The sequence below is a fragment of the Zonotrichia leucophrys genome, chromosome 2, assembly GCF_028769735.1.
Source record: "Zonotrichia leucophrys gambelii isolate GWCS_2022_RI chromosome 2, RI_Zleu_2.0, whole genome shotgun sequence".
Lineage (NCBI taxonomy): Eukaryota > Metazoa > Chordata > Aves > Passeriformes > Passerellidae > Zonotrichia > Zonotrichia leucophrys.
Genome location: NC_088171.1, coordinates 129,766,028 through 129,790,451, shown reverse-complemented (window position 1 = coordinate 129,790,451; position 24,424 = coordinate 129,766,028). Strand labels below are relative to the sequence as shown.

The following is a 24,424-nucleotide window of genomic DNA, read 5'->3' as shown; positions in this document are numbered from 1 at the left end:
ACAGACAGAGTGACAGTGCAGGGAGTCCGCTGCCAGGCGCTAATCCTCAGTCTGCACAGATCATTCAGCCACCCATGACAAACTGACCTGGTGTGACACTGTGATCCTTCCCTGCTCTAGGTGAGGAAGCTGCGGAGAAGTTCAAGAGGTTGAAAAATGAAGGGAATGATTTTGTAAAAATGGGGGAATACGAAGAAGCTGCAAATAAATACAGTGAGTGCATGAAGTTAAATACAGAGGAATGTACTGTCTACACTAACAGGTAAGGATCCAAAGGCTAATGCTGCTTTGTGGGATAGCAGTAGTTACATTTTCTCATTTCAAATAGAGATTTTGCATCTGTTCACTCATTTTTGTGAAAAAGGGATTTTTTTCCCTACTTGGTAAGTGTTTATAATAACAAAATGGATTTCTTGTAAAAACATTTTTCAAGGGGAGCTAGTATTAATGTCATATCTTATATATAAGATATATATCATGTATGATATATATCTTAAAATCTTATATATAAATAAAGTAAGCAATAGTAGAAGTTATAATTAGCATAGCATTTTGCAGTGGTTTTGAGATTTTTTTAAGAATACTGGTATGATTTGAGTTAAAAACTTAACATGAAGTAGCAGTATCTCAGATATGAAGAGTAATAATTCAGAGAAAATGTACATTCTGAGAAAATAAGAGTAAGAACACAGTCATACATCAGCATTATTTTAAAGGTTGACCTAATTCAGCAGTATAATTCTTTATGCTGTAATCTTATCAGCTCCTACAAACTTAAGAAGGATTTGATTAGACCAGTACTTGAATAGGATAGTTCCAAGTAATAATTAGATGCAGAGAGCAGTGTTGTTAATTTAATCCAGAGCACTCTTTTACCCAGAATGGCTGTATAAAATCTCTATTACATTTACCACTGTACTATCATATTGTACTAATGTAGGCTCTGCTTTTAAAATATTTACATACCTATTTAACTTCAAGCATTAGTCATACTTGCTTTTTTTTCAGGAATTAGCCTTCTCTAAATCCATCCAGTGATGTTCTTGATAGTTAATGGTACTTCAAACAATTCAGTTTCAATGTGAATTTTTTAAAGTATTTTAATTAACATTTGTGAGTCAGAAGATGTTGGCACTACAGCACTGTAAAATTACTTACATTGCAGTGTATTCTGTTTTTCTGTGTTAGAGCTCTCTGTTACTTGAAGCTGTGTAAATATGAAGAGGCTAAGCGGGATTGTGATCATGTTCTTCAGATAGAAGATTCTAATATTAAAGCTTTTTATAGAAGAGCACTAGCACACAAAGGATTACAGGTGAGGAAAAAGAACATGCCTGGTATTCTTAAGCACTTCTAAACTTGCTTATCCCCTTCAAAGGCAGTGAGGTAGTTGCTGTCAATGGATGACTACAAACAAAGTACTCAGTGTGATGATTTATTACTTTGTAGAGCATAAGGCTTACATAGAACATTATATAAATATTTTTGCTACATCAAAACCTGCATGTTGATGTAATAATTTGGGAAAATACAAGAATATTGCGATAAATAAGGTTTGACTGGAGATTGGTTAAGCGAGTTTCAAATCTGTTCTAATGTTCTAGTATTCTCCTTCTGGGTATCCCAGTTTCTTTTATCTGTCAAAGCATTTACTGTAACTTTGCTAATGACAAATGGATTCTCTCCAAGTTTATCTTCATCTGTCCAAACCAAAATCTCAAGCTGTCTTGGCATCTGCTCTTGTTTAAGTGTCATATTTAACCAGGGTTTTAATTATCATCATTTTCTCTTTCTTCCCCCAGTGCATTACAAGCCTTTGTCAGTTCTGTACTTTGTCACTGTGGCAGTGGCAGTACTCAGCCTTTCCCTTTCCATCTGCGTGGTGGTGGTGGTGTTTCCACAGTGCTCATCTTACATACAGTGTTTAGAGTATCCTTTTACCTGATCATCATAAATGCAGACACACTGATCACATCCATCCCAAATGTGACTTCAAATCTCATGTTCCATCACTGAACTGTTGTTCTGTTTGTCCCTCCCTCTGGTGGTTCCCCATCTTCAGTGATGTTAAGTCAGCCTTAGCACTCCACAGTTCTCCCACAGCAATCCTTGCTCTGCCCATCAGCTCTCACTTGGCATTGAATTATCAGCTTCTTGATTTTGTAGGCTCATGATGGCAGCTCTCATCACCTGCTTTGTATTAAATTTACAAGTGTCTTTAGACAAGTGTCTGAAGTGCTGTCTTCCATATTGCAGGAGTGGACTGGAGGTCCACCAAATTTCATCATTCTCCCTCAAATGGATGGACACTTACTCAGACCTCCGTTGTGTTTGATGCCATAACAAAAAATTCCTGGATGGTGTCTCAGCTTACAAGGCACCTGAGAACCTGTTTGTGCTTAGCAGCATACCAGTCTGTTCTCATCCCATGTTATAATTCCAAATGCAGGTCCTAGGAATGTGATACATTTGTTCCTCTGTTGCAGTAGCTCTAAAATTTTTGAAGTATGCTAAGTCCCAATTTGTAATGTTTTTTCTGTAACTGTGCTAAGCTACCTGGTATTAATAATCTCTAACCTTATATTGTTAAACTTGATAAAACATCAGTATAATAAATGTGATTCTGCCAGACAGTAAAAAAGGGTATTACACACCTGTGAAGAAGGCTGAGAATTTATTTTTGCATATCCTAGAAAAAAAGTGCTATTTTTGTATTATTGAAAACAACTTGAAACATAGTGTTGATGAACTCCTTCAGAACAGCCTGAGCTGGGGACTCCCAAAATGTTTTGTTGTGGCCAGATTTAATGCCTTCATTACTGCTAATTTCAGGGATGAAAGTGATAGGTAAAATCAGATAAAATGACAAAAATTATCTGAGGCTGAAAAATTACTCTGTAATGAGTAATTGTATGAGCTAAAGGCATGTAGTTTGGCAAAGATCTGACTAAGGTGGGAAGTGTTATTTGTAAGTAATTAGACACACATTCAACTAAAAAAACTGCAGTGGAATTTAATATAGTAAATGAGGGGTTTTTTTACAGATTTACCAGGATGTAGTTAAGGGAAGATCAGGAAAAAACGTCAGTGAGATATGTTAGGCAGTGACACAGGACACAGGACCCCAAACAGCGTCTCCTGCAGCTGGTAGTTCACCCTCTTGCTTTGGGTACAGTCATCTTGTGTGATTTTGTTGGACAGTCATCAGGCTGCAGTTTTAAATTCAGTAGAGTTGGTTGCTGACCCTTGTTACTGTTTCCAGAAGTCTGTTCCAGAATCTCTTTTCTCTGTAGTTGTGAATCCTCACACCTGTAATTCAGATGGTTTAGTTTAATTAGTAGTGGATTTCTCGTGAAAGCAACCTGGCCCCTCTGTGCATTCCTTTGTTAGGGGTACATAATTCTCATTCTCTGTGTTCCTTCATGACCTGGCAGGCTTCAGTTCCCTGCTGATGTTCTGCAGCCCCTCTGCACCTTGAATACTGGCCACCAGTGTGGAACAGAATGTGGGAAGGAGTTTGAGTGACTTGGACACTGGCTCCTCTGTTACAGCTGAGGTGCTGAGGAACTACCTCAGGTGCTGCATGAGGATTTTTTTTCCATAATACAAATTATTTAATAGTAACCTCATGATGCTGCTTGGAACAGAAGCAATACTAGACCAAACAGAAGAAATACTAGACCACTCACACAAGAAATTATGTTGGTGTTTTACTGTCTGCATGGTCTTTTACTGTTTACTGCTTCATTTCATCTTTGTTTTGATACTCCAGTCCTTGAGATGTCTTGATTTTCCTATGTGATAATTCCAGTCTTCCTCAATTGATGCTATTAACTTTGTGACTTTAGAAAATTTAGTTTAAAAATAGTAATTATACATTAAAAAATGGGAAATAAAGGCATGAAACAAACCACAAGACTGACTATTGAAAAACTGTGTCCTAATGCCACTCTGTCACTGTGTTTGTCCTAATCTTGTTTAGCCCAGAGGTTGTAACATAATCCCAGTTTTCTCAAGTATTAGCAAAATTTCACTGTAAGACATGGTCTATTGGATTGAAGCCCAGGAAGATTACATATATCTTTAATCAAAGCTCAGTTTAACTCTCTTATTGGCAAAGAAAGTATGCAGACTTACTGGACTCACATTATATTAATTGTGAAGCAGTGTTACACTGTAAGTAATTATGCTTAAAAGCAGCAAACTTCAATAATTTGCTCTCTGACACAGGGAATAGATTTCTGAGAATAAATTATTTCATATTACATATTTAATTGGAAATAGTTACAGCGTATTAACTCATTCTCATTTCATTTTTTCCTCTCCGAAGAAATCACACTATCAGTATTTAGATTATTTTTGTCTACTTAGTGTCCAGATCCCAGTATTTTTACCTTTCTTACTTGTAAAGGACAGTGTGGTACTTCAGATTTATTTTTCTAGTGATGTGCTTATGACAAAAATATTCTCTTGTACTTACAGAATTATCAAGCCAGTGCTGATGATTTCAACAAGGTACTTGTAATAGATCCAAATGTTGTTGAAGCACAAAAGGAATTGGAGGAGGTAACCCAGCTGCTTCACCTTGACAGCAGTGCTGGGGATGGCAGTCAGCAAGCCCACGGGAAGAAGATAACCATACAAGAGGTGGTGTACCTGTTCACTTCTTAAAAGCAAACACAACAGAAGCTGCACATTTCAAGAGATACTAAAGCTTTTGTTTGCCCATCTTGAATCTCTATCTTTGTGGGGATGGTGTTGTATTTTTCAAATCATTTTGAGGGCATATTGGAGGGTTTTTACATATGATAAAGCTTGGACTGCTCACAAGTTTATTCAGCACTACAACAGGAAGGAAAATAGTCCATTTTAATGGCACGAAACTCGAGGGTATGCTCCTTGTAAACAAAAGCTGCTTAGGCTTTGAAATATGTTTTACAGAGTGCAGCTATGAAATAGCAGTTTCATTTTTGAGTTCTGTGCCCCTTGGGCAGCCCCTGGGGCTGTGCTGGCAGAGGTCTGTGGTCAGCAGATGTGCTGGCTGCTCCTGTGCTGGTCCTGAAGTTACGGGTCTGAAAAATGAAATCCTACCCTAAAGAGCAAGAGTAAAACATCTGTAGGATCTTACAAAAGAAACACAGGGTGTAATGTTATGTACAAGATCAAAATGTTAGCTTTGCACAGTTCTGGGTCGAATTAGGTGATGAAAGGATTTTCTCAGTCATCTGATATTTTTGGATTGTAGCTTTGCTGGTCGTTAAAGAATTCTTTCCCCCCTTTTCATTTAAAAATGTACAGTTAAAATACATAGTTACCAGTCTGAACAGTGGTATTGTAATTTGATAATGTAATTTCAGAATCTGGTCTAATGGAAACTGCATTTATTAATATAGGGGGAAAAAATGATCTTGAAATACTTCAGGTTGTCACGAGCTCATGGGATTTTATGTAACAGGCATAATCTGGTATAGTGTTAGTTAAGCTCTGAGTTGTGACAAACAACAGGACCTGGAAAGTGTTTAGAGGCAGTTTGGGAAGTGACCACATAATTCAGAGACCAGCTAACTACATTGCTGGTACTGGTAATTTTTCTAGGGGTCATGCAGGAAGCATTTGTGTTTGCTGGCATCATTACAACTGCCCATGTGGAGAGGCTCCCCTCTTTCACCTGCTGTAGTACAAGGTAGTCTTTTTCCATGAAGACAGACTGCAAAGAAAAACAAAATTAGAAAAATAATTTATCATCATTATTCTTTGTTAATCAAGCTATAATTAGATAAAAGACAGTCAAGGTTCTCCCTTGATTCTAAGGATTGTTGAAAAATGGAACAAAATGTCTATAAGCCAAATGCAGTATTTTCCAAAAATTACTAATCCCCTGTTCTATGCGATGTATTATCTTCAGGCTTTTCAAAATACTTGGCATTGACAGGCTCTGTTCAGTAAGTTTTAGTTCAGGTTATAACAATTTCACAACTCTTGATGGCTTGAAGTAGATTTTAGCAAATGTAGTTGGCCTCATAGTTGATTTTTAGTTACTGATTCATGAAACTTGATGGAGGGTGCAGCCTCAGAAGTGAAGTGGATAGTGAGGCAGGTTATCCATGCTGAGCTTTCTCTTTCCAAAGCAAGCCTGCAAACAGCAGCCTGGTGCAGCTGCCATGTGCCTGTGGCGCCCTGGAGGCACAGCAGAGGAATGGAGCGTGGGTGCCTGCTGCCTTGACTCCAGCTGTTCCTGACTTCTGGAGCTTCACATTAATACTTGTGTGGAGTCCTCCTTTCTCCTGGTGCTCTCCAGGGCTGTTTCCATAGTGCAGTGCCAAGCAGGGAAAAGGAGGGGTAAAAAATACACTTAGCACTGTGAGCCTTTAAAGGTGAATTAGAGAGCTCCTGTTCTGGGGGCAGCAGGACAAGGAAGAAGGTGGGTGCCTTTCTTTGATGAAGAGCAGAGTGCCAGCTTTAATCCAGTGATGGATAAATGCAGTTTGTGAAGCTTCAGGTTATCTCTGTGTCCACATGGAGTGATCTGTTGCCACTTTGTTTGTGCAGGTGAGTGACCCTGCTGAGCGGGGAGAGGGGCCCTCGGCCGCAGCAGAAGGTGCTGAGGAGGCTGAGCCCAAGGCAGTGTCCAGGAGATCCTCGCAGAAACTCCGCGTTTCGGAGCCCCCCAACGCCTACGACTTCGGTCAGATCATCAATGCACTGAACGCCAGCAAGGACAAAGCTGCTTGTGCAGATCTCCTAACAACTACTGATCCAAAAACACTGCCAGTGCTGCTAAGTAACAAACTTGAAGGAGAAATCCTTCTGCTTTTTATCCAGTCATTGGAACGTTGCATAGCTGGAAAAGATCCTGGCCTTGCATATCAGCACCTGTTCTACTTGAGCAAAGCCAAAAGATTTAAGGTAAGAACCTACACTGGTTGAATGGGTACTTAAATTGCACAGAAATCTAAAGGAAATTTTCATATCTTAAAAGGAAAAACACTGACTTACGTGTCTCTGTCAGATATTATGATTCTCACTTAACCTGTGCTGATTATGAAATAATTTGTTGCGGGTTTTTTTCAGGTGGTGCTGGCTCTTCTCAGCAAAAATGAAAAAGAAGAGGTACAGCATCTGTTTGACTTACTTACAGAAAGCCAGAGTGATCAGTACTCACTGGAAGATCTTGAGAGCCTTAAAAAGGTTTATGAACTTTAAGAAGTTAAAGTTTATTGGCTGCATGCATATAGTTCATGTTAGAAGATGAATGAATGAACTCTGCAGACTTGCCTGGGTTCAAGTGGGTCTTTACCTGGACTGCTGGAATTCTATTATGTTTTGACAGCATATGCACATTTAAAACTTGCTGCTCTTTTCTTCTGGTAGTTGTATACATCTCTAGAATTTAATGCCCATCTGTGTTCAGTAACAGAGTTCATTTCATTTGGCATACTGATTTTATTTAGACTCAGAAAAATATATTTTACCTTATATATGCAATGGGAAATACCTTGATGGTACAGTAGGTAAATACACTTTTAGTCATCACTTGTTACATCATTTTGTGAGTTCTGTGTTGTGATAAAAGAAGTGTCTTCAAGATAAATGGGTCAGTTAGCAGTAACTTTGCTAAAATGAGTTTACAAGAAGTATTAACATTTTTCAGAAAACTCCTGTGGACCACCTATTTGTTCACTATTCCTGGTCTGTACAAAACAGATTTTTAAATATTTTGGCTCATAACATCTTAACAAAAAAGATGAATGAATTATTGATTAGCTTGTCATGGAAACAATTATTAAATGGATGGGTATGTTTTTAACAAGTGAGTAATTTTTACAGAGAACTCTTTTCCTGTGTGTTCAGGAGGATGGCTGGTTTTCTGACTTCTTTTGGGCAGTGACAGAAGAACAGGTAGCTGCACTGCACAATAGAAATATTGAACTCTGAGTTTTGTATTCAGATTATTTAAAGTACCAGCTATTTCTGTTTACAGATATATTTATAAAACTACAACAATTTTTTGGACCAGTATAATTTTTTTTAATTTCAGGCATTACTTATGTTTTATATTTGATTCTGACAAAGTTCCTTCAAAGGTGAAGCTTTTCAATTTTTCAGATACCCTGATGCCTTCTTTGCACAGATGATATAAATGTATATCAAACTCACTTAGCACTGCAGAAATATCATTAAGAATGTTGTTCTAATGAAAATTTTTCTCAGGTGTATACTAATTAATAAAGTTATTTTCTTGAGAAATACAATTATGGCTTCTTTTCTGGTTCAGTACACTTTAGGCTTACAATTCTCACATGTGGATTATGAGTTTCAGCTTGGGGTGCCAAGAATGAGGCTTGTACTTCCTAAAGCATCATCAGTGCAACTGATGCTTAGCAATTAACAGGTTTCACTTTATTTGTGTGTGATCTCCTCAGGTTAAGGCAGACCCTGAACTTTGGCTGTTAGGATGTAAAACAGCAGCATTGCCTGCAGTCATTTTGGTGATGGTCCTGCCTCCTTCAGGTTTCATTGGGAGATTGGTACTTTTCTAGACAGCATTTGGGAGGGCCTGAACAATTTCTCAAGATACAGAAGTTAGTAAAAACCTGAATCAAACACATGTAAGGGACTGTGCTGCTGATTGGGCCTGAACAGCTCAAAACAAGGACACCAGTCTTCAAAACTGAAGGGGCACTGGAGGGCATTTTGGGGGCAGGGGCTGCAGAATGGAATTATCTTTAGGTGTGGATTTCACCGTTTGTTTGACAGGTAAGGGCTGCCAAGTCATTCTCTTGCCTTAGTCTGGGAAACTGTGGGAGAAATCTCTGCAGCCCCCAGGAGCTGCGGCTGAAGAGCAAAGGTGGGGTGACCTGGCACAGACCATGTCCTTGGCCAGCGAGGCCGAGGGGCCTCTGCACAGAGGCTGCTGCAGCATCCCAGGTGTGGCACCGGAGCAGCTGCAGGCCAAAAGCAGCTCCTCACCTGCTGCAAAATGTGTTTTGTGTCCCATCTGTGTAATGACCAGTAGGAGAAGCCACAGAGCTGAATTACTGCTGGGCTGGGAGCTCCTCTCTTCCTGGGCAGTTCCTATTTCCTGATCTAATTATCCCCTATTTTTGAACACTCCCATATTTTAAGTCTTGTTTTTGCTCTGTGCTTGTCCTTTATTTATGCTGTTTTTTGTTTCCTCTGCCCTCCATAATCTCTTCTGCAGCTTTGGCTGCTCTGCCAGGCCAAGGTGGGACTGCAGCTGCCACCTCAGCACTGCAGTGTGGACACAGCACCTAGAAACAACTGAGTGGGCAAAAGGGGGGAGCAAGAGCACCCCAAGTGTCTTACCAGGCTTTGTGGCAGGGAGACCCCCATCCCAGCATGGTGTTATGAGCTTGGCTTGTCACTCACCCCCTCAGTGTCAACTTCCACCTCTGTAAAAACAACCAAACCCAAGAGCAGGACAAAAGCAGGTGATGGGAGCAGGGGTGTGAATGTGACCCTGAGTGGCAATAGCGCAGCCAGTCACAAGCACAGAGGACGTGTCCCCCAGGCCTGCACACACCCAGCTGCTCCTGGACACATATCTCTGGTTTCCACACAAGAGATGACAGCAAGATTCTTTCTGTAGCCACTGAAAATGCAGTCAGTGGCCAGGGAACAGCCAAGGAATGGGGTGGGTCACAACTGTTGTTATTTTAATCCTTTCAAAGTATTTTTGATGTTTTTGAGAAGCCAGCTCTGGGCTGGCAGGTGCTGCCAGGGCTGAGTGTCAGCATGGCAGGGTTGGACCACAGGGCCACCACTTCCCACTCTCCCTGCCCAGAGGTGCAGGCGGTGGTGAGAGCTCAGAGTGTGGCAAACCACACTCTGCCCTTATGTGGGATGTATTTCCACTCATCAGGCCCTGCCCTGCTTTACATAATCCAGTTGCACAAATAAAGGGCTACTCCTGTGATTGCCAGGCGTTTCAGAAGACTTAGACTTGTTCGTTACAATAAACAACATAACATCATTTTGAACAGCAGGGAACAAAGCTTCTTCCGTGCTGTAATGAACATTTATGACCCCGGTCAGTGTAACTCTGCTCAGTGCCTGTGAGCTGCAGCTCCCCAAGGGACAAAGGGTGGGCAGCTGGAGCAGGGACTCAGCCCGGCTGGCTGGGGGGGATGAATTATCACCAACCGAGTCCTGGTTCCTTCCCTGGGCCCTCCCTGAGGACATGTAACACACTGCAGGGCAGATGAAGCCTCCAGCTGTGGCAGTGCCATTTCCTTGCAACCCTGTGCCACTTCTGTGGCAGTGCCATTTCCTTGCTAGCCTGTGCCACTTCTCGGCTGCTCCTTGCGAAATGCCACCCGCGTAAACACAGTCAGCAACATGGGAGTGGTTTTCCTTATAAGCAAGAGGGATTATAAGGGGATAAAGTGCACAGAATGCTGTGCTTGAGAATGCAGCCTGTGAGCAAAGGGAAGCTCGAGCCCACACAGCCCCAGCAGCACAGCTCTGGTGCCTGAACACAAGCACTCCAGTTGAGGCTGTTGGGAATTTTAATGTCCTTATTGTTGAGATGGAATGAACAATGAAGCCAGCTTTCGTAAAGCCAGCTCACCAGGACCTGGTGCAAGGAGAGCTGTACCTGGCAGCTTGCTGGGTTTGGCCCCCAAATGCTTCCTGCTGTCCCTGTGTGCAGGCAGGTGCTGAGAGTCGCCCCTGGAAGCCACTCAGTGACCCGGCTGGCACAGAGCGAGGCGCCACAGCAGATTCCTCCCCAGAGCCTCTGCCAGGCCCTGGGGCTGTGCTCAGCACAAAGCTCAGTGTCAGCCCTAAGGCTGTGCATCCATCTCCTTTTCCTCCAGACCAGCTTTGATTACCAAGTACCTCACAGCCACTTTTCTCTCTCTCTCCCACCCTTTGAGACCAAAGGCAACAAAATCCTTGTCACCAGTCTGGGATTGTGCTTCTCACCACGACTGGGCCTGGGGGTTCTTCAGTCCTCACAGGAAATCCATTTTGCTCCCACAGCAACACCAGACCATTCCCTCTGGGAAGATCCATGTTTGGGACTGGCAGGAGTGGTCAAGGTGGTAACTATGCTCCTCAGATCTTTGTCATTTCAGCAGGAAGTGATTCTAAATAAATCTCAACATCATTCCAAAGTTCAAGACTGCCACAATTTCACCTGAATTAGAATATTCATGGGTTTAAAGCTCATTAATTCTAGTATTTTTCAACCTTCTGCTTGATTATCTTTAAAATGCATTATTATCCATCAGAGTGGTGGTATTACTAAGTAGGCAACTATTTAAAAATCAATCTGAAGGACTGGAAGTGATGTAAGTCAGTCAAAAAATCTTTATGCAACAGTAAAAACTTATTAGCTCATACATGCAAAACTTTGTGACACTGACTGAATGAAAGGATGGATGTACAAGCCTGGATGCTTCACTACAACATGCAACACCATGAGGAAAGCTTTTATGATGGCTTTTATCCAATGTTGTAACTATCTCAAATAGTCTCAGATACAGCAGGTATTAAAATACATTTCCTCAAGATTCACAGCCTGACATGAATTAGTCAAATCAGCCAGGAATCACGAAAAAAATTTCTGAATAAAACCCACTATGTGTGTGTACTGAAATAAATTACAGGAAAGATCAAGTTTACAAATGATGTCCCATGTGGGACATCCCTGTAATTTATTTCAGTGTAAAAAAGAGTTATTGAATTTTTACAATAGATCTGTAAATAAGAGAAGCCTCTTCTACATTAGTGTATTAATAGAAGAGTGTATTTTACTTTTTTATAGACTCAAAATTCAGTGCTGCATTAAATTTACTGGTGCTGTTAAGACTGCCTCACGTATGAAATATTACCTCTGAATTAAAAAATATTACAAAATTAATCAGCAAAATGGTTTGCTGCTAAAAACTTATCTCCAGAAAAAACTTACCTGCATTTTAACATTACCTCTTCAAGTGATGTAAAAATTATCAGATGACTTCAGAGTGACTGAAAATAATGCTATTATTTGATAAAATTTATTTACAAGAGTAAACCATATTTCCAATTACCTGCACAGCAAAACTGAGGTCCTGAGAAATTAAGAGGTAGGTTTAAACTTGCTGAAATAGCTTTTCCATCTGACAGAAGCATAACTTGCACATGGATTTGGGGTGAGGCAATCCAGCCTGGGCTTCTGCAATGCATCCCCATTGGTTTTCGTTTCTCACTTCCCTGGCCTCTCGTGATGCAGGTGAGAAAATGAGCCCAAGGAACAGGCAGTTCAGCTCAGCAAAACCAGCAGGTGTTACCCAGAAACTCTGACCAATCTGTGGTGTTTCAGAAAGAACTCTGTGCAGGCCATGTGAACTGAGAAGAGCGTCACTTCAGATGGAGAAAACAGAGTTTGAGTTCAGTCAGCCATCTGACTTGTGCCAAGATTGTGCAGTTTTATTTAAAGAGCTCCTGCCAGAACTGCATCCCTCTCCCAAAACCATTTACTGTTCTGCCTGCCAGAGAGGCAGATCAGATTTCTTTTCATCTTAGAGAAGGCTGAAATCTTGTACAAAACACAACTGACTTTAGATCCTACACTTCCAAGAATCAGAACATTCAACTTCCAAAGCACACCTAATCAAATAAAAATATTTAAAAGCAGCAAGAGATAAGAGCAGTCAGGAAAAAAGGCTCCCTGGGAACACCCACATTTTCATAGGGCTGATCAGCACATTAAACAACTGGCCACTAGAAGTCAGTATTTAGACATTTATTTCAGATATGCAGTTTACACGCATATTATTGAGCAAAACTGAATTGCAAATATACAAATACTGTAACAAGCATTACCAAGTAACGTAACTGGCACTAGTGTTATAAGCTATTACTGAAACTGGTGAGGATAAGTCATGGAAGAGGACTGTAGCTCATGGCATTCTGTTCATCCAATCAAACCTCCAGTAGCACCATAATGGCAATACATGAAACACAAGACAGAACATTGTTAACTGTTATTCTGAGAGTCACAACTTTTTTCATTTTAGTGAATTACTTAGCAAAAAATGTTAACAGTGCGGGCGCTTTGGCCAACTTCAGCTTGTGTTCAGCTGTACATCTCCCATTTGCAAAAAAAAAGAAAAAAGCCAGCATATTTGGAACCCATCTTTGCATTTGGGCAGTCATTGCACTGCACTTAAGATTCTGGGACTGAAGACAGGCATGTCTTGCACAGAGATGTCAAGTCCACTAAAGCCTGAGTGAGTCTTTGGTAGGCCAATACCTCATTATTGTATCTATGACAGTCATTTTATTCACTAGGATTTTCTTTTGTGATCCAAGGTGGCCAAAGAGGACATTCTGGAAAACATTACAGTAAAATCCTCAGGCGACCAGGCACTTCAAACCCAGTCTTTTCCAAAGGCACCAAGAATGGACGGGGCACCAATTTTCCCCCTAAGGAAAGGTGACTGCATCTGCTTTTCTACAATGCTTAGAAATCACTGGATTGTTATTTTACACTTTTTATACACTATATAGTAGCCTTACCTGCTGCATGATTGGTTGCATGAATAAATAGGTAACCCCACTGTTCTACACAGGTGATGTCTCCATTCCACCATATATTAAGTACCAATTTCTTATGTTTTGAAATTATGTAAAAGCCATAACCCTGCTCAAAGTGTACACACATACAAACACTTCTGACACAGGCTACATCCATCTGAAGATATGCAGTTCATTCGACATGCATTCTAAATACAGTGTGTCCAGTTATGAAACAAAATTGTCATTCTGAATATTCACTGTTGAAGTATGTTTGTATAGGTCTCTGCAGGTCTTTGCTTCCCTTAAATTTAAGAGTTCACACAAGAATGGTTTTAAGTCACTAATGCTCAGCTAACACCCTTTATCCCAAACCCCATATTTTCCAAGTGAACAGTGCAGGACATATTATTCATTTCAGCATTTAACATATTAAGAATTTACCAATTTTTATCTAAATACACCAAGTATACGCTTTCAAGCAAAGTCGTGGCAAAAATACAAAACATGGACATATTTGTACTGCTGTAATGCACTTAGTTAAAGCCTTCATGTCTCTTCATACAGGTTGAAGATCCATAGGAAGTATTTTGCCTTATCAGACAAGTATATAGAAAATGAAGTTGTATCAAAACCTTGCTTCTGCTGGTCACCTGAAACTTACAGAAGTCGCATGTGATTCAACCAGCTCTGACAGGGTTCTTTAGTGGCAAATAGATTTTTGCAGCACTTACAGATTTACATTTCAGTCTGAATATCAGTGCTTAACTCCACAGCCTGTTGTGAATGGTTGTTGTTTGTTTCTTTCAGTGGTTCACCAACACCTAAATCTACATCTGTCGAAGATCCGTTCTGAATGCTTTCCTCAGCAATGTAACTGAGCTGTGGAACATCAGTGCTTGGGGCAGCTGGAACAGGCACAGGGATTCCACTTGGCTGTGGAGAGTTTTCCAAGCGATCGTTTTCCACCTCTGGGAGAACACTGACCGTGGTAAAGCGAGTGTGATAGTCGCTGGAGCCATGGCTACAGGAAGTTTTCATACTTTCCATATCTGAGCAGCTAAACTCAGAGAAATGGCTGGAGTGCGAATCTGCTACAGACGGAATACTATCGCTCAGAGAGGGAGAGTCAAATTCACTGGAGTTTGTGCTTTGCTGCTCCAACAGCTGAGCATCCATGTCCTCTCTCGTCTCATTAATCTTCATGCTACTCTTCTTTCTCAGCTTGCCTTTGCACTTCTTGCCCGCCGTGCTGTCCTTGGACCACTTGGCGGCGCCGGCCTTGCCCTCGGGCGGGCCGGAGCAGCCGCGCCCGGCAGCGCCGCCGTCCTCCACGCTGCTGCTCCCGCTGTGGTGCCGGAACTTGGCGGGCTTGGACTCGATATCCACCTGCACTTCCAGGCTGTTCCCTTCCCTGCAACACGGGAGAATCCGTCAGTGTAAGAGGTCGTCGGAGGGTGGAACAAACTCTTGCTGCTTTCCTACATACATCCCTCTCTCACTTTCACTATCTTGGTAAGGGGAAATGTTTAACCAAATAAACAGCCCAAAGGAAAACACAAAGTCTGAACCACCAAATGCTTCACTGAGCTACAGCAATGGCATTCCTCTTTGGAAATAACCCTGGCAAAACGCAGAAAGCAGTCACACCCAATTCCATTTGTAACGAAATCTACTGTTTCAAAGTATAATCTCGAATGCAGGACAGCTGAGGCATGCTTAAAATATCCTTTAATAAGCAAGGCTTATAAATATTCTATTTTCACCACATTTCCCTTACCTGTCCAAAGGGATGTAGGAGTTCAGAATGGATCCTGCCATTGCTTTGGTACTGGCATTGTCACTAACTGTTCCCAAGCTAACTGTGCCAGATTCTCCACTCAGACTGTATCGTTCTTTCTGCACATCTGCTTGCACTTCCAGTCTTTGGAAGAGAAAGACAAAGTTACACATACTACCACAACAGTTAAAGCACACTTTGTCAATGGCAGTGAGTAAATAAGTCAGTAATTATTAAATACAATTCTTGAGTCACTCCAGTACAGATAAACTTATTTACCCTACTGACACATGTTCTCCATTCCCACTGTCAAAATGACTTTTTATTAAAACTAAGCAAACAAAAACACCCCAAAACAAAACCAGAGTAATTTCCTAAAGGTGTTAACCAAAAGTTCTGGATTCTTTTCCTCCTGAGATTTACATGGACAGCTTCCAGGTTCAGCTACAGCTCTTCTGCATATAGTACACTATACTCTAAAAATGGTGAAAACAATCAGAAGGGTACATAAATTCAAGACATGATAGTACCCATGTATCCCCTGCTGCAAATTACTGCTAATCAAATAAAAGGCAGAGAACTGTGTTCTGTACTCTGCTTTACATTGTATTGCTATCAACTGCAACAGGAATAATAGAAACCTGAGCAATCTAAAGCTGGGCTCAGCAGATATGCCAGAAATCAAATTACAAGCTTTTTTCCAAATGTCTTATTTATCTGTGTACTGACATTGAAATTGGGGTTTGGTTTTTTTGGGGGGGGTTTTTTGGTGGGTTTTTTTTTTTGTGTTTGTTGTTGTTGTTTTGTTTTTTTGTTTAAACTCTCAGGTGTTTAAAGAAGAGAGTATGTATGTATATCTCACTTAGCAGTCACAGCTTGGTACACATGTCCCAGCAGAGGGGGGTTCTTGATATTATTCCACTCTCTTTATTCTATATAGTTTGGAATGCCAAATTACTCAAAATGAGCAGTGTTGGCAGCTGATTTAAGGAGCAAATTTCATTCTGAACCCCACATGCTAACAATCCTTTCTACACACTCCCTTTTTCTTCAGGGTGCAGGAGAGCCAAGTCCCAGAAAGTCCAAATTCACAAAAGGCACTGAGCATGTGACAAGAAGCTGGCACCTTGGCAAGGCCAGGTGTTCATCTGCTTCCCCTCCTGCCTCACGTCCATCTGGAGTCCACACTCCACCCAGGTGTTCTGAGGCACAGCTTGGTGCCTGCAGACCAAACAAGTCAGCAGTTCTGAATTTTGGGTGAGGCGCATCAGAGAAAACAACTGCGTGAGAGATGAGCTGCCTCCCTCTGATCCTGCCTACAGGCAGCTCTCCTGGGCAAGCAGGAGAACAAGATCTCAGGCCCCACTCAGCCTAAACAAAAGCAAAATCTTGAGGACTGTGGTTAGGCAGGATCTCTTGAAAAACAGTAAGTTTGTCAGGGATGAACTGTTTATCTCCCAGAGACACTTCTGTTTAATAGGAACTGATACTGAAAAGCAAAAACTGGGAAGCCAAGGAGGTGCCCTGGCTGTGGCTGCAGGTGGAGCAGGGCTGGAGCAGGCCCCTCACCTGTTAGAGCAGCTCACCATGGCACTCTCTGTAGCACACAAAAGCTGGGGAAGGGAGGAGGTGCACTGGCTGTGGCGGCAGGTGGAGCAGGGCTGCAGCAGGCCCCTCACGCGTAAAAGCAGCTCACCATGGCACACAAAAGCTGGGGACGGGAGGAGGTGCACTGGCTGTGGCTGCAGGTGGAGCAGGGCTGCAGCAGGCCCCTCACCTGTTAAAGCAGCTGACCATGGCACTCCCTGAGAGGCTGCCCGTGATGCTGGCCCCAGCCAGGGCCATGGTGCTGGCTGTCTCGCTCAGGTTGTCGCGGATGGCGCCGATCCTGTCCATGTGGCTGCCGCTGGCGCTCAGGCTGCCCGTCAGGCCGCCCACGCTGCCCTCGCCGATGCTGGGGTTGTGCCGCGCCTCCGCCACCGACGTCGTATCTGCAGAAACACACAAGGCCCCTCAGCTAGGGAAGCAGCACTTTGCTGTTTCTGCAATGTGACCGTGAAAGCTGCTGCTGAAATTATGCTGCTGCTGCTGAGAAGAAGGATTTATAAAATACATGGTCACAAAAAGAGAACTTTGTAAAAAAAAAATCCCAAAAAACCAGAAATAATTTAAAAAGACACCTTTCTTGGTGCTGTTATAATGGCTGTGCCTGACATCAGCAAAAAATTAACCACGGATAGGACATGGATAAAAGGAATGCAGAGAGACCCATCACACAGCATAGTGCCATGTAATAAAAAAATTGAAGCATCAGACCAGTCTTTAGTTGGCCGTATCAAAAAATAAAAAATCTAACCAGCTTCCACAAACCAGGATTCTGAAAGAGCAACATTAATGGTATGTTAAAACTCTTACCTATGGAGAAGACTTAAGTTTGGCTTTGATTAAAATGGGCAATAACTTTGTAATTACAGCCCAGCACAAAATGACACACAGAAGCAATTATCATCTGAGAGGTGCAATTTCAGCAATGAGCAGAAGCAGCCCCAAATGCAAGTAGCTACTCCAGTATCCAAGATAGAAAATACAAGTCACAAAGCCCACATATTTATAGAAAACACAACACTGCATTTTCTTACCTACAGCTGCATTTGTTCCACCAACGTTTATATCATTTTCATCATCAAATTCTATCCTGACACCTTTTCCATTGCCAGCTGACACACCACAGCCTCCACTTCGGCAGAGGGAAATGGGAACAACTCCATACACATAAGCCAGCATAATAGGAACACCAATACCTACAGAGGGAAGTAGAGTTTTTCATTAAATTGACTTATTTTAGAGCCTTTCATAAAGGCAACTTCATTTTCCAAGATAACTTAATATTTGATTAATATTACACTTGAAAGAGATCAAGAGGGAGCAAAATTAAGAAATACTGGTAAATCACAAAGGTGAAATGACAGGAAAGTACTTTCAGCAGGCAGAATGTCCTCTGCCAGCACTGGTAGGAAGAGAAACTTAATGACTGACGAATTAATACTTTCCATATGTCCATAACATAATTTACAAACAAAATTAAAGTCCTCTAAAGATTCACAAAGGCTCCACTGGGGACTCTGATATTCCACCTGAGAGGCAGAAAAAGCAGACATCTATTTCAAATGTTGCTCAACTGAAAATATTAGCACCTCCACTACTTTAATAAGGGGCTTCAATTTACATCCACGAAAGGGAGACACAGCTTTGCTATCAATTGAATAGACTTAACATTATTATTACTCCAGGATTTTTCAATATAAGTTTTCCTTTAAAAGTAAACAATTCAATGGAGTATGGTGGCAGGAATTAAGGGGAACCAGCTGAAGGAACTGTAAAGCACAGACAGATACAGATACACACACATCCACTCCACCACTTGGAGTGGAAGATGAAAGTTAGTCCTTTGGCATATGAATTAAATCATCCCATGGCTTTGCTGATGGAAGTATACAGAAGATATAAAAAACAGCAGATTGAAAAATGTCAAGTTGGCACATTCTGAAAATGTCAGGAGAGAAGCAGACCTAATAGAAAGGCTACTCAAGTCCAATCTAAATTAAGGGTTCCAAAGTCTCCTTCAATAGAAATTGTTCACATTCAAAGAGGCATTCCATATTCTTATGGTCATTCTTTTGAAAACCACACAATGCCCTGAGACTGGAGGCCATTTCTTAATGGCAATGGGGCAAGAGCAAAACTCCACAAAATAAAACCCAAGTGCTCTCCCTGAAAAGCCACATTTCATCTCTGTTCAGGAATAAGAAACAGCTTGAGAGAAATGAAGTAAGGCAGACCTATAAATACAACTATGAGACTCTGTGTCCCACCACCTGTTTAACAGGGATCTGACACCACAGCCACATGAGAACAATGCAATGCAGACTGACAGCAGTTTCATGGCTGGCATATCCTCATTTGCACAGTGGCCCACCATCGATAACAAGCAGTTTAAAGCTTCATGGCCAAATTGAATCATCACTGGCTAAAAGTGGCCTCATCTTCTGGACGTTACTGATTACTCTCTGAGCATTGCTTCTGACACAAGGGGGAACACTGCAGACAAAATGTGTGTACAGGGGACTGATCCCGCTTAAAACTAAATGGTGTGTCTGAGTGTGAGTTAGCTATCCACAGCAGCTTACTGAGTAACTGTGAAGATGCCTGTGCTGCAATAAAGAAGAAGGCAGTGCCAGGCAAGTCCCCTCCTTTCAAAAACAATCTGGGTTTACAGTGATCTTGAAATTACCTGGGAAGATGAGACAACTATTTTGTAAGGAACAGCAAGATTCTCCTTAAATGCTATACTCAACAATCACCATAATAAAAAGTGTGATGTAATTTGAACTGACTCCCAGAGCAAAATAAGTGGTTTGTCAACTACTGCAATGTTAAGTGTAAGAGACTATTTTTGTTCTGCATGGAGAAAATTTTGATATGAAGTTATTAAAATATGAATAGACTCTGTGGCAACAGTTTTTTTCTTGGTCATTTAAAAAAACCTTTAAATATTTAAATCTTAAAAGCCAGAAACTACAATGTGAAAATTTCAATTTTCAAGATAAAAATTAGTCTTAATTCTTCAGGAAATGCTACATGAAAATCAAGTACTGTATTCTTGACTCTGCCCCAATAAATGTATAACTTCAGATTCCTCCTTGTCTTGGTTCCTTCACCTATAAAAGGAAACTGCAGCACTTAGTTGTGTTATTCATGAGTGTTTATAGAGCTCTGGTTGCAAGGTGCTACCAAGACACAAAATAGTAGTATTTGCTTACCTACAGTTACTGCAGCTACAACTGGAGAAACAATTACAGATAAGGTTACACCACCTGCTATAGCCAAGTTTCGCTTGTGCTTTGAAATGTCTTTGCCTTCGTATCGATTGTGAATCTTGAAAGAAGAAAAGAAAGGGGGTTTAGAGTATTATCAACATCAATAATACATTGCTGCAAGGATGGAAGAAGTGCAATCGTCACTTCTAGGCAACGATTTATTTCTTATCGCAAAGAAAATAAAATTTATACGTATCTTAATTTTAGGCAATCTCTTCCAAGTCCTCCTACCCGGCAATTAAGCATTTATTCTCAGCCTTTGAAGAGCTAAGTAACTGAAGAGCTTTGTTTAATCACTACTCCAGCTTACATGGCTGGGAACAGCAGACAAAATTCAGGATAAAGGAATTGCCACATATGATCAAATTGACACATCTTATTCCCAGTTGTCTTTTCCCTGAACAGTATGGAGTTGAAACCTTCACAGATTACTAGATCTATAGAAAGAGGCTGACATAAGAGAGCCACAAGAGAGCCTTCACCAAACAGCACCTGGAGGGAGGGGAAGCAAGAACTCCACCTCTCCAGCACCCCCTAATGACAAGCTGTTGAGACAAGAAATGTTTCTGCAAGCCTGAGTCTTAGCTGTGCTACTGAGGAACCTGCTGCCCAAACCTCTTACTGGTTATTCAAGCCTGCAATAACTCTGCAATGTGACTGCCTTAAACTCACCTGCCAAAGCCCCACAAGAACCTGAGAGGCCTTTAAAGATCACTGTTCTACAGAGACTTGCCACATTTGTGTGTTTCATTTACTCTCCCTGGGAACACGGTTTCTCAGAGGTATGCACTACATCTAAGATACAATTACAAAGGAACAACAGGTATCTTAATGGCTGTCACAAAGCCAAGTTAATCCTCACTCCATCTAAGGAAGAACACAAAAGATGAGTACACAAGAAGACAATGACAAAAAATGAGTGCCATGCTTTCTAAATAGCATGTTGTTGAATGCTGTGCTTTCTAAAATATAATTTCAATTAGAGATTTGGTAGGGCTGTTCTCATTTTGGAATAAACAAAGTCTTTGTTCAGGCAAAGAAAGGGCACAGAAGGCACTGTGCTTTGTGCAATGAGAATGCATTTACTTGCTCTGAGGTACAATGCAGAGTGAGGGAGCACTTGAATATTGAACATGCCCATGGATTAAAAAGGAAAAACTGAACATGAACACTCACAGTGTATGTAAGAATTATAAACCCAGAAAGATCAGGTTTCATGGGGCTCTGAGCAATTAGCAGGATCACCTAAAGTGCTGAATTTTACTGTTATAGACAATTTTAACTCCTGAAACAAAAGGCATAATACAACAAACAGACATCCATAATTCCTTAAACACAAAGCAAAAAAAAAAAAAAGGAACGGAAGGAAGAGGTTACAGAGTAACAGAGTAGAAATTGATTTAAAACATCAAGATAGAAGGTCACACTGGTAGAAACTACTACGAAATAAGACTCTTCTGGATATTGACTAAATAATAAAGAATAATCAAACAAAAACACTAAGCCAGAAGAGAGATTTCAATAAACACAGAAACCTCTCAGGTTAAAAGACTTATATCTATAAAACCAGAACACTAGCACTTCCTCAAGGAAACTCTATCAAAGCACAAGCACAAACTCTTCCAATGCAGAGGACACACAGAATGTTGAAAGAGAACAATGAAGCTTCCTTTACCAAAGCAGCAGTAGCATTAAGGAAACAGAAAGTAGGTCAAATTACTATGAATGGGTATAGAAGAACAGCATGAGGGTGTTAGAAAGGTTAACCTAGAGGACACAAAAAGCAAGAGATATCAAAGTCAAGAAGAAATTATTCTATGAGTACAGTGCTAGTAAGAGGAAGACCAAATTGGATCAATTTGCTGTTTAACAAAAATAAAGACAGCCAGCAGATGAAACTGGAGACCTGTTCCTATTTTCTTTTCCCTTCAGTTGTCATTGAAGATCAACTGTGAGCCAGACAACTGGTAACAAAGAAATAAGATCTGTACAAATACAGCAGCTTGGAGTGTACTTACATGAGTTGATCTGAGAAATATCTCAGCAGGCCAAATTTCAGAGTCATTAATAGTAATTTTTGAAAATTATAATTAGTAGATGTCTGAAAAAAAAATCCAGGAAAACTGGAAATGGTTAAATGGCAATGATAATCTTAAAAAGGGTACAAACCAAGAAGTTGAAGAAGTAAAAGACCACTGAATGAACTTTCATTTCCTGAAAACTGGGACCTTGTAAACATCAAAGCAAAGGTAGGAAACAAAAAGGTCACACTGAGGCTTGTTTTTTCAAGTAGAAATCATGCCAATTTAATTTTCTCCTGTAACAAGATAAGTCAGCCTTGAGGATGGGGAGAAACAGATGTCACACACTGACTAATTAAATTCTTACATTCTTGCACGACACTCAAGCAGTTATAATAGTCCAGATTGAAAAAAAAAAAAAAGATGAGAGAAATCTACACTTCATGTTAAACTACAGAAAACATGTGAATAGTCATTTTTTGTAACTACCCAAATTGAGACTCTTCACTCCGTACTTCTGAGAGATGTGCCTTGGATCCCAGAGTATTGAACATTTTCAATAATGTTGAAGATGGAAGGAGAATGTGTGTGTTGAATTTCAAGCCAGTACAATCTGGCATAGTTGCAAGAATGCCAGAATTCACTCCAGTTGTGAGAAGCTGAAAAAATGGCCTGAAATGACCAGATGCAGCTGAAATGGCCTGGCATGACCAGATGCAGCTGAATGGCAATGAGTTCAAGACTACCTGTAGGAAGAAGCCAATTGCCTGAATTACCAGTATGTGGGAAGGGGTTTGTGTTTTAGAGCACACAAAATGAAGATAGCACGTAGCTGAAGAAGAGGTAAGTGGTAGTTACTGGCACAGAATCAGCCTTTCATTTAACTCAGCAGTAGCAATGCTGCAGCTTCACTGCTGTATTCAAACTGGACAAAAAGGTGGCATGAACAACTACAAGGAAATCCAGAAGAGGAGAATCAGAAACCTAAACCAGTGTTTTCTTGACAGCTTGTCAAGAAAAGCTGGAAGTGCTAGGTTTGTTAAGAATGGACCTGAAGTATCATTAAATATGTAACAGGATATTGCAAAACAAAAGGATTCTCTGCATCAGCCGAAGAATAGATCAGTAGGAATCTAATGCAAATTCTCTTCCTATATCTATGTTAGAAACACAAAATTTTTCTAAGAAAACCAAGCTTGAAGGGCCTGTGAGATCTCCACTGTCAGATGCTTCGAAGTGCAAATATTTGACAGGGTCACAGAGAAATGACCACTAGGCACTGGGGGGCACAGAAATTCTCACCAGGCTGCCCTCACAGACTAATGCTCTGAGACTTTAGAACATGAAAGGTGCTCTGTGATGGGGTCCTATTCCAAAATATAATGAGAAAAGCTAATAGTGCAATTTGAAACAGGTAACTGCTGCCTCCTTCCTCTCCTCACTTACAAGGTTCCAGTGACTGTATGGGACTAAGCTGTAACAGAATAAAAAGGTCAAAACCCAACTGTAGGAGAAAGTAGGGTACTTGTTAGAAAGAAAAAGATTAAACAAATACAGTGGAAAAGCTGTACCCCTGAACATTCTGTCTAGCAGACACACTCCCCCTTCCCTCACCAACAAATGCAGAATGATGAGTCTGTGCCAGTCACTGCGAGAATCCATGCTGATAAAAGCAGAAAAACAAATCTTCCAAGCCATTATTTCAAAAAGCCTACTTCCAAAAGATCGAGGTAACTTATTACTATACCTTAAATTACATATAAGACTTTGTTGATTACTTTATAGTAAAAGGTATTCTATTTTTTAAGAGGAAATATATCAACTGCCCTCTGTTTAACATGATCATTTTGGCTCCTTCCTAGAAGAAGTAAAATGAAGGCAAGCCAGCTAGCACTGAAGACTGTTCCACACTGGTGGACTGGCCCAAGGCAATTAACAAGCTGCTGAGTATAAATGCTTAAATATGTGTATACAAAAATCTGAACTAGTATAATTTTATACTAAAATTCTGGTAATTAGCTGCTTTTCAGAAAAAAAAAATCCTTTTTGTCTTCCTTGTGCTCTAAAAATTATTTCATTTTAAGGGACAGAAGGGAAGCCACAGATTAAAACCAGAGCAATTCTGAAAAAGCATGCTGGAACTTTCATGGCAGGATGTAGAAATTGCAAATTGTTCAGTGTTTTGCTCTGCAAGTTTTAAGAGAACCTAGATTCTTAAAAAC

The 24,424-nt window shown here is 40.8% G+C and overlaps 2 protein-coding genes across 5 annotated transcripts in view; one reads left to right on the top strand and one right to left on the bottom strand.

Annotated features, from left to right (window-relative positions):
- SPAG1 (sperm associated antigen 1) overlaps positions 1-8,183 on the top strand; it is a 37,360-nt gene extending 29,177 nt beyond the window's left edge. For both annotated transcript variants that reach the window (XM_064706422.1, XM_064706421.1), the window contains 5 exons: positions 121-262; positions 1,189-1,315; positions 4,483-4,647; positions 6,550-6,906; positions 7,072-8,183. In XM_064706422.1, coding sequence (XP_064562492.1) covers positions 121-262; positions 1,189-1,315; positions 4,483-4,647; positions 6,550-6,906; positions 7,072-7,203 — 923 coding nt within the window. In that variant the 3' untranslated portion in view covers positions 7,204-8,183. The remainder of the gene's footprint in view (positions 1-120; positions 263-1,188; positions 1,316-4,482; positions 4,648-6,549; positions 6,907-7,071) is intronic.
- Positions 8,184-12,736: 4,553 nt separating this feature from the next.
- The window catches only part of RNF19A (ring finger protein 19A, RBR E3 ubiquitin protein ligase), a 57,288-nt gene continuing 45,600 nt past the window's right edge, over positions 12,737-24,424 (bottom strand). For all 3 annotated transcript variants that reach the window (XM_064706418.1, XM_064706420.1, XM_064706419.1), the window contains exons 7-11: positions 20,125-20,239; positions 17,944-18,105; positions 17,082-17,295; positions 15,305-15,448; positions 12,737-14,938 (exon numbers count right to left, since the gene is read on the bottom strand). In XM_064706418.1, the coding sequence (XP_064562488.1) occupies positions 14,263-14,938; positions 15,305-15,448; positions 17,082-17,295; positions 17,944-18,105; positions 20,125-20,239 (1,311 nt within the window). In that variant the 3' untranslated portion in view covers positions 12,737-14,262. The remainder of the gene's footprint in view (positions 14,939-15,304; positions 15,449-17,081; positions 17,296-17,943; positions 18,106-20,124; positions 20,240-24,424) is intronic.